Source organism: Sciurus carolinensis, chromosome 2 (assembly GCF_902686445.1).
Source record: "Sciurus carolinensis chromosome 2, mSciCar1.2, whole genome shotgun sequence".
In the NCBI taxonomy this organism is placed as follows: Eukaryota; Metazoa; Chordata; class Mammalia; order Rodentia; family Sciuridae; genus Sciurus; species Sciurus carolinensis.
In genome coordinates this window covers 186,879,005-186,892,319 of record NC_062214.1, presented here as the reverse complement: position 1 = coordinate 186,892,319, position 13,315 = coordinate 186,879,005, and the positions used below count along the sequence as shown (strand labels likewise).

Here is a 13,315-nt window from a genome sequence, read left to right as displayed (position 1 = left end):
TTTCCAAATGCATATTGGTCTTCTCCACAGCAATCTACTTCCAGAGAGGTTTTTAAAAAACTCTGACATTCCATAAGATTTGTCCTGTCTCCTACTGCAAATAACTAAAAACATATTCTGTTTTAGAATCAGTTATAAAATTGAAAATACCAAGCTCTTCCCTGGTAAAAATGACTATGAATGGATGTAGCCTAATAGAGGCACAGAAAGATGACAAAAGAAAAACCACCACCATATCCCAGAGTCACAGTAAAATAATTTTAGTTTTGCTATTAAAAAGCAAAGAACAGGCTAATACACTCTGAACTTTGTATAGAGATTTTTCTGGCAAAGCTACATCTAGTTTGATAAGCAATAAATGGATTGAATTAGTCTTAATTCCATGCATTCAGCTTTTAGCCATCAGCAAATGTCAGTCAGACTTTGCTTTTTCCAGAGGCTCCCTCTCTCTGGGTTAAATTAAATACTTCTTGATTGTACTATTAGGGTGCTGTGAATTCCACATAAAAGTTTAGCTCCCAGTAATGGTATAAGGAAAACAGACAGCAGGTTGATAGATGTTCCCAAGATAATACTAAGTATTTGCAGAGGAAGTCCTTGAAAGAACAGACATATATGACCAAGTTATGCCTAAGGTAATATCAAATCCCAGACCTTAAAGGGATCTGTGTCAAATATTGAACACTGGAAAAACTAAAAAGTACCTGAGATAAGGGCAGAGAGAGGACACAAAGGAATGTGGGTACATTCTAGAGGAAGCTGAGTTTTGGACATCTTGTCTGGTCCACCAACCTGTTGGACGTCTTATTGGTAAAAATGGGGAGAAAACCAACTATACACAGTGAGTATTAAGTAACTCCCCCACTGCTCAGCTTGGCAGTACCATCTTTGGAACACGGCAGAGCTCGACATCTTCACGATCCTTCTCTAGTTATCAGAAAACCACCTCCACATTTCTAACCAATAGCTGTTAGAAAATTTCTAACAAATTCTGGTAAAAATTCTACTGCTTATTAATGGAATGTACAGAAAACCCACAACAGAGAATTACCCCAAGAATTTCCCCAAGAATTACCAGGGTATCCTTCCAAGCTGGTCCGAACGTTTTCCACAGAAGGATAGATCTAAACATGAGCAAAAAAGAGAAAAACAATAGAACTTGGGATGGCCCACGCTGACAAAATGGAATAATGACAAGCTTTTAAGAAAATGGAAACCTCAAAAATGCTTAGTGCAAAAATGTAGAAAATAATGCTTCAAATTTTAAAAATGTTTCATCTTACTGAAAAAAAAACCACTGAACTAGTAATTAACTTATAGGAAGCATATATATTTGATGAAAAAATTGAACTGATTTGAATATTTTCCTTCTGAAATGCCAAATTAATATTGAATTGAATGTAAAATTAATCATTAATATGCAGATCTCTAAATAATTAACCAAGCCTATAATTCTGCTGGTAATATTATGCCAAATTTTTTTTCCTCTTGGTGTGACAACCTGAAAGAATGGAAAAATCACAGGTTACGCTGACTGAAATGGGCTCCTGAACAAGCCAGCAAATGCCCAGCACTGGCTGATATTAAGGCCACCTGATTATTAGTGACAATGCAAATGTACTGCTCTTTCTACTCCCAAAATCACAGAATATCTGTATTACGAGAAGGATTGGAGAAGAGAAACATGTTAACTCACGGAGGAAGAGAACTCACCAAATGAAGAGGAATGGTGCTTTTTCCTGGAATTTTGCTGTCCTGCCCCAGTGCCAGCAAGCTCTCTTTAAACTCAGAACATAGCCATTTGGATTCATCAGCCCCCAGCGAGCCAATGCTTGAAAACTGACCCACTATAGGCCAGCCCTCGGCTTTCGGGATGGATGAAGCATGTTCTTTCAGAAGCTATGACAGAATAAAATGAATGATAGTCACTTAAATAACATTAACAGAAATGCTGTAATACCCAAAACATGGATTTCTGCCCTTGGAATGCCTAAGTACCAGGGTCATGCAGTTTTCCTTTCCAAAATTATTTGATTTGTACTAAAACTAAATCAGGTTTAAAGAATTTTAAAAAGACCCATTTTTGTAGAAATGTCAAGATAAACCATGAACCTATCACGTGAAATTAATTTCTGCCTTGAAATCATAATTGTTTAATACACCTAAACAATACATACAAGGTCAGACAATCACATATTTTGGCTCCTTTCATGTGAAAGGAGTTTAACATTCCCACTTAACACTTGGGCTCCAGGTAGCTATGATAATGTAAAAATGAAAAAGAATACATTTATATGTGGATATACCACCTTAAGCATGGCAGAACAGTGATCTGCATTTTATGTTTTGCTACTAGTGCAAAGCAGCAGAAATAATTCAGAAAATGTTTGGAAATTTCATCTATTAAACATGTATCAAAGCGTCTACCTAAAGGATGGAGAATGCAAGAAAAAAAAGCCACAGTTCTTGCCTGAGGGGAGCTCAATCTGACTGATATTTAATTTAATATGTATTATTTTCCTTAACATAGCTTGGGCATCAATATTTATAAACACCAAAAAAGCCCAAGTTCTCAACTTCCACCTTGTGGCAACATGAAGCAGGAAACTGAACCAGCTGAAGACCCAGTTTCTACTTGGGGCTCAGCCCCTAATCAGCTACATGACCTGGACAAGCCTGTGGTACAACACACACCTCAGCAAACAGGCACCGGCCACCTACCTGCCTGCCGTCCTTGGAGGGAGCTGTGATGCACCATGAGCTACCACGTGGGAAAAGAGGTTTGAAAATTCAGATGCTATTCAACTTTCTGTGACTGTGATCACATATGACAAATGCTTTCACCTGCCTTGTCTAAACCATTAATGCACAACTTACATATTCTTATAGACACTTATGTGTGCTGGCCCTGTTTCACACTCGCTATGCCATTAATCTTTGCCTAATTCCAAGAGGGAAGTGCCATTGCTATGGCCATTATACAGACGACAAGAGAGGCAGGTTAAGGAACAAGTCAGTCACTTGGCTTGTAGGTCAGGATTTGAACCCAGGGGTGGGTTTCTCCCAATACAGGTGTACCCAGAGACAGTGGACTCAACTCTCTGCCTCCTCAAGCCATAAATGTGCCGTCTTTCAGATCTTGCTTACTTTAAGCTCCAGTCTCGTTTTAGGATAAATAAATTTAAAATGCTGTATAAGATTACCTTTAGGCTCTATGTCCAAGGTACATATGAAACAAATGAAGTGTGTGTTTAGACTTAGGTCCCATCCCAAAGATCTCCTTATACATGCAAATATTTCAAATATTAAAAAAAAAAAATCTGAAAGCCTAAACTCCTTATGATGCCAAGTATTTAGATAAGGGATTGTGGGTCTGTATATAATTTATAGAATAAGAGGTAAGGTTTTTAAAAAAGTTCTTTAGGGAATTGATTAAGGTTATTAAAGAGAGCTGAAGAAAACTAATCTTCAACTTGTTGTTTCATCTTGTTAAAGACCTTTCTTTGGTCATACACACACTAGCAGCAAATGCCATTTTTATAATCACAGTCTCCTTAAGGGCATGGATTTGGTACAGGAAGCACATTATAGCTGAGTTATAGCTTTTCCTCAACAATGCTATTTCTGTTGAACCTGAATGTTAAAAATCCTTGAGGTGCTGGAGTTGTGGCTCAGTGGTAGAGCGCTTGCCTAGCATGTGTGAGGTCCTGGGTTCAATTCTCAGCACTACATATAAATAAACAAAATAAAGGTCCTCTGACAACTAAAAAATATTTTTAAAAAATCCTTGATATGCTGAACAATCAAAAGTTACAATAGTTGTATGAATGGGAAGCCTCTATCTTTATTATAAGATGTGTGAAAACTAAGAAAAAGTCCATGTGCTCATGCCAGTTAGAACAATCTACATCTATAAAAGAGGCATAAAGATTAAATTAAAGGAAATTACTGAAAACTAAAATTAGACAATATATCAAGTGCCTGCTATTCTCCCAGAACTGTTCTGGAAATATTGTGAAGCAGCCATCAAAACACACCATTTATAAATGAAAGAAAATACACTAAGTTTTAAAAAAATGTTAAAACAGTAAAAGTTCTATTACCTTCCTAAGCCTAAAATGTCCCCAATTGTCCTTCTGACTTCCTTGAAAGCGTCCTGGGGTTGAACCAATAAGGTAAACACTAAAAAGAAAGAACATACAAGTTATAGAACACAGACATTTGCTTTGCTCCCCAGAGATCACAAACACTCATGAAAACTACTACAACCAAGCAATGTTCTAGCAGCCAGCCTATTTTCTTGTGCTGCCTCTTTAACAGTAAGTAGTAACTGAAACTCTTAAAACTTATTTTCAAACATCCGGATAATGGCAGAACCACCAGATGTAGAGACAGGCAAAAAACTCACTAATTTTTTAAGGGTCCAGCAGGCTCAACAAGCTCCATTGCCTCGTCAGTGCCTCGGAGCCAGGGGGTGCAGAGCGAAGGAGCCTGCTCTGCTCAGCCAAACGCCACTCCACCCCTTTCCAAGGCCCTTGAGCTCCAGACCTGAGTGGTTTGCAAAGCATGGATGTGGAAACACCCCAAATAGATAAGAAGACCCGTACTTTGTTTCAGAGAGATCATGCTCCTGGATGGTGTCTATCCACTCCTGAAGAGGAGGAGCATTGTAAGCCATCAAGTAACTGATGAGATCAGCTTTAAAATGTGTTGTTGATTCTCCAGATCTGTGTGTTCCATGGCCAATTCGTGGGTACAGGGGGCTCAACCATATTCTGGAATGGGAAAACAAAAAAAGAAAACAACACAGAGCTTTAATAGGAGCACAAGTGTTCACAGTGATAACTCCATATTGGTTTTACAATTCACTCTAAGAAGAGGTGGATTCCCTTTCTGTATCTTCTCATGGTAAGTGGAATGGCTCTTAAGAGAATATGAAACAAATCTGATCACACCACTCCCATGGCTTACCATCACAGCCAGAGCTATTTTTGAATGCCCTGCTATGAATTTAAGACCCAGCAAGAGTTGGTCTCTGTCCACCTCTCCCAGCTCACATCCTTCCGGCTCCCTCTTATGCCCTGACCATGTCTTCCAATTTCTCTTCTGACTGGTGTATACCTCTGTTGCTTTCTAAGACTTGATGGCAATAGTTTGGAGTTCTATTGCTAATGGTTACAGAAAATCACCACCTGTGGTAATCCCAGCAAGATGTCCACATCAATGAAGCCCTTTAGCCAACTTGAAAATAAGAATAAAAAGTTTCTACATGAAAATGTCTGTGCAAACCTATTTTCAATAAACAAACTCATTTTCATAATGGATATGCCACTTTCATAATGGGTATTGAAACCAATTTTCAATAAACAAACTCATTTTTATAATGGATATCATTTTCATAATGGATAATGGAATTATGTGAAGCAGTCTGAGATATTTTCATATCCTCATCACCTATATTTTCTGGTACCTAGAATGAGTATATACCACATCTAATACTACATTAACCTCAAACTTCCAAACAATTCAGTGATGAAACATTAAAGATATCTTTTGTTTCAACACTTTTTCTGAAAAGGGAAATAATGGGCTCGTCAAAACTTCTACATCACACCCACAAATGGAAACAACCATACTTACACCCAATCTTTCTATAAGCCACTCCACAGTAAATGACAAAGTATGGCTTCAGCACTTTTGGGCTTGAGGAACACAAGGCAATGAACAAATGGTATCTGACTCGCAGAAGCCCTCAGAGCATCAGTTGCTTCTGCCTCTCCTCCTCCTGTGGCTACTTCTCCTACAGTTCTACCAGCCAAGCCAAAGGGAAGTTGCCCAATTCCTCTTTCACCCTGCTGCCCTCCAAGGAGGCTGGTGAGCTGCAGGCCTTTGCCTCCTGGTGTGTGGAGTGACTGGCTGGGTAGGTGGACACACGTCTCCTCACGAGAGCACGGTGGAGCCTGGGTGAGAGGCTCACTCACAGGAGAGCTCGGATGAGGACCATTGCAGGAATGACCCTCTAAAGCAGGATGCTGAGAGGAGGCATTTTTCACACTTTATAAAATGAGAACAAAGGGGCAAATTACTAAAAAGGTGGACAAGCAGCAGCTGAGGAAGATGGATGAACACTGACACAGCAGAGGAGGACCCGCCAGGTCATGGCAAACCAATTACGAAGATCCTACACACAAAGAAGTTGACTTCAGGAGTTTCTTGAAAATCACCACACCCCACAACATGAAACTGCAAAGTCTCAGAGAGCCTAACATGGCCCAAGAATGAGATAGCAGTGCCTGCACCCTGGTGGCTGGTGGAGGCAAGCTGGAGATTTCAGGTTCTCAGTACTTGGGACTTTTGAAGTATGTGAAGCTACTACTTAGTCCACGCATTTTTTTTTTTTTTTTAAATTAAGAAAATGTTTTAATAAAGGGGAAAAAAAAGGCACACAGAAACCACCAGAGAAGTTTAAGGAAATACCATTGCCCATAAGTTCCGGTTCAGGACTCCAGGTTGAGTAAGAGGCCCTTGCAGGATCCTTGGAGCTGCCTAAGCAGGGAGCTCATTGTAAAAACTCCTTCAGTTACATTAATCACTGTTTCCCTAAGAATCAGCTATACTAAATCTCATTTCCTTTTCTGATGGGACTATATATTATCCTCTAAACCCAATCTGGCAGCTTGAGAGACCTGGCTTGGAAGCTCTCAGGACAGCAAAGACAGAGTTGCCTGGAAATTTAGTGGACCAAGGGAATCCTGTGTCCGAGGCTTTTAGAGACAGGGAGCAGACCTGCTCGAGCCTGCGCCAGTCAAAATTATGCTGTCCTCTGAGAAGCCTGTTAAGATGGTTACTGGAAAACTAGAACGAGTTTATCCTGCATGGCATACTTGGGTTGAAACAGGTCCAGCGGTGGAAGCCGGAAGGTTCTCTATCCCAGCATGGTCCAAGGAGTGTTTGGGAGAGCTCAGTCAGAGGTGGGAAGATCTGAACTAGGAGTTTCAGCTGAGGCTACACAACTACAGGACAGGGGAGGACAACAGGAGGGAAGGACAAAACCTGCAATGGAGGGAGACCAATGCCTCCGTGTCTCCAACAGAGCACGTTGCTAGCCAGCTCCTTCCGGGGAAGGCAGAGATGTGCACAATGGCCAAGATGAGAGGGAACCTTGAGCTGCTCAAGGCGAAGAGTTTACCAGGGCGAGGGCAGAGAGAAAGGGCCAAAGTTGCTTTGAGCAACTCCCCAAAGTCCCTCTTAAAAGCAAACCCTCACCCAATCAACAAATGGGCTAAGGATATGAATAGACACTTCACAGAAGATCTACAAGCAACCAACAAACATATGAAAAAATGTTCACCATCTTTAGTAATAAGAGAAATGCAAATCAAAACTACACTGATTCCATCTCATCCCAATTAGAATGGTGATTATCAAGAACACAAGCAACAATAGGTGTTGGGAGAGGATGTGGGGAAAAAGGTACACTCATACATTGCTGGTGGGGCTGCAAATTAGTGCAGCCACTCTGGAAAGCAGTGTGGAGATTCCTTAGAAAACTTGGAATGGACCTACCATTTGACCCAGCTATCCCACTCCTCGGCCTATACCCAAAGGACTTAAAATCAGCATACTACAGAGATACAGCCACATCAATGTTCATAGCTGCTCAATTCACAATAGCCAGACTATGGAACCAACCTAGATGCCCATCAATTGATGAATGGATAAAGAAACTGTGGTATATATATACAATGGAATATTACTCAGCTATAAAGAATAATAAAATTATGGCATTTGCAGGCAAATGGATGAAATTGGAGAATATCATGTTAAGTGAGATAAGCCAATCTCAAAAATCCAAAAGATGAATGATCTCACTGATAAGCGGATGATGACATGTAATGGGGGGTGGGAGGGGGGCAAGAATGGAGGAAGGAGGGACTGTATAGAGGGAAAAGAGAGGTGTGAGGGGGGGTGGGGAAGGAAAAAATGGAATGAACCAAACATCGTTACCCTATGTAAATGTATGAATATGCAAATGGTATGCTGTTACTCCATGTACAAACAGAAACAACATGTATCCCATTTGTTTACAATAAAAATAAATTAAAAAAAAAAGCAAACCCTCTTATAAAGAAGGGATCAAAAATGAGATCTACATGTACTCCAAGAACAAAGGTTGAGTAATAAACAAAAAAATTCAGAAAATTTTTCATTCAGTTCTTCTCTTGCAAATTCACATCCACATTAAAATACTAAAGGCTCTAAAAAGACTGTTCCATGGGGAAATAAAATGATTTGAGGTGTGGGGAAACATTTAGCATGCTATTAACATATTCCTGCCCCAACCCAAGTTTTCCTTTATACATGTTTTGGCAAGTGACAGGCAAGAGTCCAGATAGGTAACAGGGTGAGCAGAATCCAAGAAAGCTACCTGGTAAGTCCTATAGGGAAATACTGGGCTCAGGTCTTTGGCTCTGCAGCCCCTTCCCAAGCCCCAGATCCTTTGTAGACGCTCTTGAGGGTGTCTGTGATCTGACTTCTGTAAATACTGGGGGAAAACTCCTGTGTGTAAATATACAGAGACAGTGGTGGATGATTACGCAGAGTGGAGTGGGGGTAGTGAGGGATACTGTAAGGGCCGGGGCTGTTGCTCAGTGGTAGAGCATTTGCCTAGCATGCTAGGAGGCCATGGATTTGAAACCCAGCCCGACAAAAAACACAACTCCTGTAACTTTTTCTGCATGTCTATTTTCCATGCCATATGTTACTTGTGCCATTAAAAGAGCAGAAAAAGAGAATGAAGTGAACTTTCCAGCTTTTGCTTTTTCTCAGCACAGATAGCAATAGCCAGGGAATGAAGAGGCTCCTACAAACCCTTGGGTTTTCTGGTGCCAGTCTTCATGGATGAGGTTGGAGGTGTGAATGACGACCCGGAGACCTTCTTCGTACAGCAGTAGCATCATCTTCCTTCAAAGACAGAAGGAATCAAAATGCAAAGCATTAACAAGACCTTCAAAATATGCAATACCTTTCTAATGCAAATGTAGTAAATAGCTAGAAGAATTCTTAAGCTCATATTACCCAAACTTCTAACACTCCTTTATCATCTCTTCAGGATATTATTATTATTATTATTATTATTGGCAACAGGAACCTTCTCGCCCAGTGTTTTTCAAAGAATGGATACAAATCTTGCTGTAGTGTGGCTAGCATGCTTTAAACAACTGAGGTTGAGTAAGTCATCCTATACTGCATATATTTAAATAAAGTGTTGGTTTAGGAAACTCTTGATTTAGCAGGTAGGTACGTCTATGTATCATAAGCCGAAATGTAAAACCTATTTCACGAGTTGCAATTTTTAAAAATTTTCAAGGTGCTTCATCCCCAGTAGGCTGATTTTTTTGTATCTAGCAGATGCCACACTTGTCACCATATGCATCTGGACTTCAGGTAATCTTCCTTTTCCTCTGTCAACTCACATCAGACCTGGTTGAGTCCTCTTTTTCTTGAGGGGTCATCAAACCTATTTCTCTTCTGTCCTCCAGTGAGAAAGGATATAACAAGAGTTTCCATTTGAAGTCTGAGGACCTGAGTGCCAGGCTTTGTCATTAAGAAGTTCCAGGAACCTCAGGAAACCATTCAGTGTTCCTGAGCCTTTTTTTCGCGTGTGACCTGAGGACCGCTGCCCACCTCCTCAGGACTGTTGGGAATGAAACCAAACCGCAGGCTGCTCAAGGTCACACTGGTGTGTACCTCCTCACGACTTCTTTCAGTGTCCTTCTCTACTCTGTAATCCAGTATTGGGTGATTTTTATCTTCCTATTGTTTTCTAATTATTTCTGGAATTTAAGTTTTCTCTCCTTCACTACTGTCACTTCTCAAGGCTGTACCTCTGACTCTGTTCATACATGGAAAAACCCCACAAACAACAACAAAAAAAAAAAACCCCTGAACCACCAGTTCTTCCCACATAAACAGTCACATGGATACTATCTGGGCAGGATGAGATCAGCATCAAAAGATAAGAGGGAACAGAACACGAGAAAAGAGTATGTGATCTTTAGCTCCTGCCAAAATGAGAAATTAACCCAACCCAGCAAACAGTGAATTAATGCAGAGCTGGAGAAATGACAGCTGCCGAGCCATCTTCTTTCCAGTTATGAAATGTGCTCCCTGAAATCTGGGCAAATTTACATGCACAGTTGCTACATTAGCAGCTAACTATAATTAAGGATAAGCCAGTTATGAAATCATGATGTAGATTTTACAAATATTTCCATTAATCAAGGCATCAATTATCAGGAAAATCATGCACTAATGTCAGTGCATTCTATCAAAATAGAATTATAAATTAATTTAAGGGGAGCCATATCAATCTTTTCATAGACAAAAGGGAATGTGCCAATAAGGTCCCAGTTAAAAATAGGCAGGAAAGGGTGAGGAACACGGCCTCCCTTGAAGAGGGAGATCAGTCATACTGTCTCTCAGCAGTGAGGGTGGCAAAGGGGACCCTTCCCAAATGTGAGGCCAGTCCCTCCAAAAGAAACGAAAGCTCACGAGGCGCTGTTCCAGGTGCTCTAGCTGGGTCAGCAAGTGGCAAGGGAGGGGAGCGATTCTCATTTTATTACTGCAGAATCTGTGGCTGGAAGGGATAACAGGGATCATCTATGTCACGAAGTGGGACAGGGAGAGCTTGCTGGGATCACATGCCACTGGCCGCTTCAGTGTGCACAGCTTTAGCAGGATACACGAGGGTGGGAAGGAGGCCTGGTCGCAGGCCAGTGGGAAGGGGCATGCTTCACCCACCCTGCGACCAAGACTAGCTCCTGCTTAGACAGTAGCATGTGCTGTTCAGCAGCTTTGGCTTCCTCTCCCTCCAACCCCATCTGTTCTTAGGGCCAGGGGTAACTTGGTCCCAGCACTGGGGGTAGCCAAAGAGCTTCACGGTGCCACCTGACAGCCTGCAGGTCTGGGATGGAGCAGGTTTAGTGCTGCAGAACGCTGCACTTGGGGGAGACGGGCTGCATCCTGATTATTTCTGAGCACTTTGCATGCCGAACCTGGGCTACCTGGGCAACCTGTGCATGCTCAGGGGTGCGCCATCATCTCAGACTGCCTTCCATTCTGTCTCCTGTCAGGGAGGGAAGGCAGTACACTTCTCCCCCAAGAGCAGGAAGGATTTTCTCCCTTTCTAACTCACGTGTGTTCTGCTTCCCTCACTGAAGATAAAAAGTTGTAAGCACAAAAACTATATCCTCCAATCTGTGACTCAAGAACAAAATGGGATTTAGCACATCATTAAAAAAAAAATCTTTTCTTTTAGTTGTAGTTGGATACAAGACCTTTATTTTATTTATTTATTTTTACGTGGTGCTGAGGATCGAACCCAGTGCCTCACACATTCTAGGCAAGTGCTCTACCACTGAGCCATGACCCCAGCCCTAGCACATCATTCTTAAAACAAAAAGCAGCTAAGAGCAATAAGACATGAACTCTGTCTTCTGTAAGATACTGGCATTTCAACAAAAGGCAAACTGCCTAGGTGGGAAAGGTTCTATTATAGTTACTTCTTTAAGCATTTAAAACTCTGAATTAAGAACTCCTGGAGTGGATGTAGCTTAGTGGGAGAGCACTGGCCTGGCATGCCCAAGGTTCTGGGTTCAATCCTTGACAGACAAAAAAACCCAAAAAAAAACAAAAAACAAAAAAAAAAATCCAAAACCAGAACACTTTGTTAAGGTTTAACATGCAAAGTGTGTATGGGAGTGGGAATGAGAGGGTGTGAGGGTGTGCGTGTGTGTGTGTGTGTGTGTGTGTGTGTGTGTGTGAGAGAGAAATGGACCAAAGGAAACCATGAAATCAACTGTAATAGTGAGCAAATAAGAACAAATTAAAAACTGAAGTTAAATTGGGTTTTATTCCTGTATGCATCACTGGCACAAGAAAACCAATTTACTACTCTGGGCCTAAGTTTCCTCATCTGTAAAATTAAAAGGTCCAAATATTGCTTGAAGAGCACTGAATAAAGCATACCTCCACCCCACCCCCACCACACCATGCATGTGCAATTAAGCATGTCTGTGCTAGATCCTGGCAGGCCCACAAGCTCAGTCTGTACTAGGAGTGACAGTGTAAAGGACAACAGCAGCACAGGGTGACTACTCACTCCTACTGCTCATCACACAGCACAGACCATACAGCCAGCACAGAAACCTGGTGCTGGGGGTCTAGCAAATCGTGGCCAGACTCTAACTGGGTGACAGGGCTAGCCCAATGTATTCTAGCATCAGATAAGTACTTATGCTGGGGTTTCAGCTCAGGGTGGGGAACAAAGACTTCCCATTCAGTGTAACCCATTACTGCTGAGCTGCCTCTACTTGATGACATTTTGTATGCTCTGCTGAAATTAGCATCCTGTAAACTCAGGGATAGTAAAAGACTATTGTACAAAAGAGTTCACTCTCAGTCCTCCAGCCTGTCCTCTGCTGGAGGAGATCCGCCCATTAGGAATGGCGTGTGGGTGGTGCTATGACATCCCCGAGCATCTAAAATCAGACCACCGATGTTGCCACTTGGCCTTTTGTGTCAACTGCTCCACTCCAGTCTCCTTTCAAGACAGACTGGTAAAAATGACAGTTGTAAGCACACCAAGAGAAAGATGACCGTAATGCCATCATTTCAGATCACCTAGGCAAGAAAACAACAGTTGCAGCCAGATTCTGAACAAACCTTCCCTCCTAAGGAACTCCTTTCTGCCCTGAAGGAACAGTCTGGGAGCAGGTGGCTACCCACTAGCAGTCTATGAGGAAGATGAGGACTCTTCACAAATCTTTTCAGAAAAATGTGCTTTCTAAGGATATTAAAGTAGGGATAGTTGTGTTTTATTCTTTTTCTCATTTGTACAATCAGTTGCTTTGTAAGAAGACTCAGTAAAAGAGTAATACAACTCATGCAAGTTACGTGGAGTCAAACTGATAATTAGGTGCAATGTGTCGAATAGGATAGAACTTTTCTTTCCTATTACATCACAGGAAATTATTCTAAAACACCTGTCTTGTGCCAGGACAGGCTTCTCAAGTTGATAACTTTTGGTAAGATAGTTTTTCTTTCAATTGTACAATGGAGTTGACCAATAATAAGCTATTCAATATGATTCCTTATCACAGAACTTTTTAAAAGCAAGGGAACCCACAGGTACACGACCTGCACACACAGTCACCTTTGACCACAGGTCCACACAGCCAGAGTTCATTCCCTCAAGCCAGGTACACCAGGAGTCCTGAACAGAAGGTGGGAACCTTAGAGTCACAGACTTAAA

The 13,315-nt window shown here is 41.5% G+C and overlaps 1 protein-coding gene across 3 annotated transcripts in view; it reads right to left on the bottom strand.

Annotated features, from left to right (window-relative positions):
- Tdp1 (tyrosyl-DNA phosphodiesterase 1) overlaps positions 1–13,315 on the bottom strand; it is an 82,112-nt gene that overhangs the window by 47,542 nt on the left and 21,255 nt on the right. For all 3 annotated transcript variants that reach the window (XM_047541886.1, XM_047541889.1, XM_047541888.1), the window contains 5 exons: positions 8,872–8,964; positions 4,608–4,775; positions 4,104–4,182; positions 1,714–1,899; positions 1,076–1,124 (listed from right to left, as the gene is read on the bottom strand). In XM_047541886.1, coding sequence (XP_047397842.1) covers positions 1,076–1,124; positions 1,714–1,899; positions 4,104–4,182; positions 4,608–4,775; positions 8,872–8,964 — 575 coding nt within the window. The remainder of the gene's footprint in view (positions 1–1,075; positions 1,125–1,713; positions 1,900–4,103; positions 4,183–4,607; positions 4,776–8,871; positions 8,965–13,315) is intronic.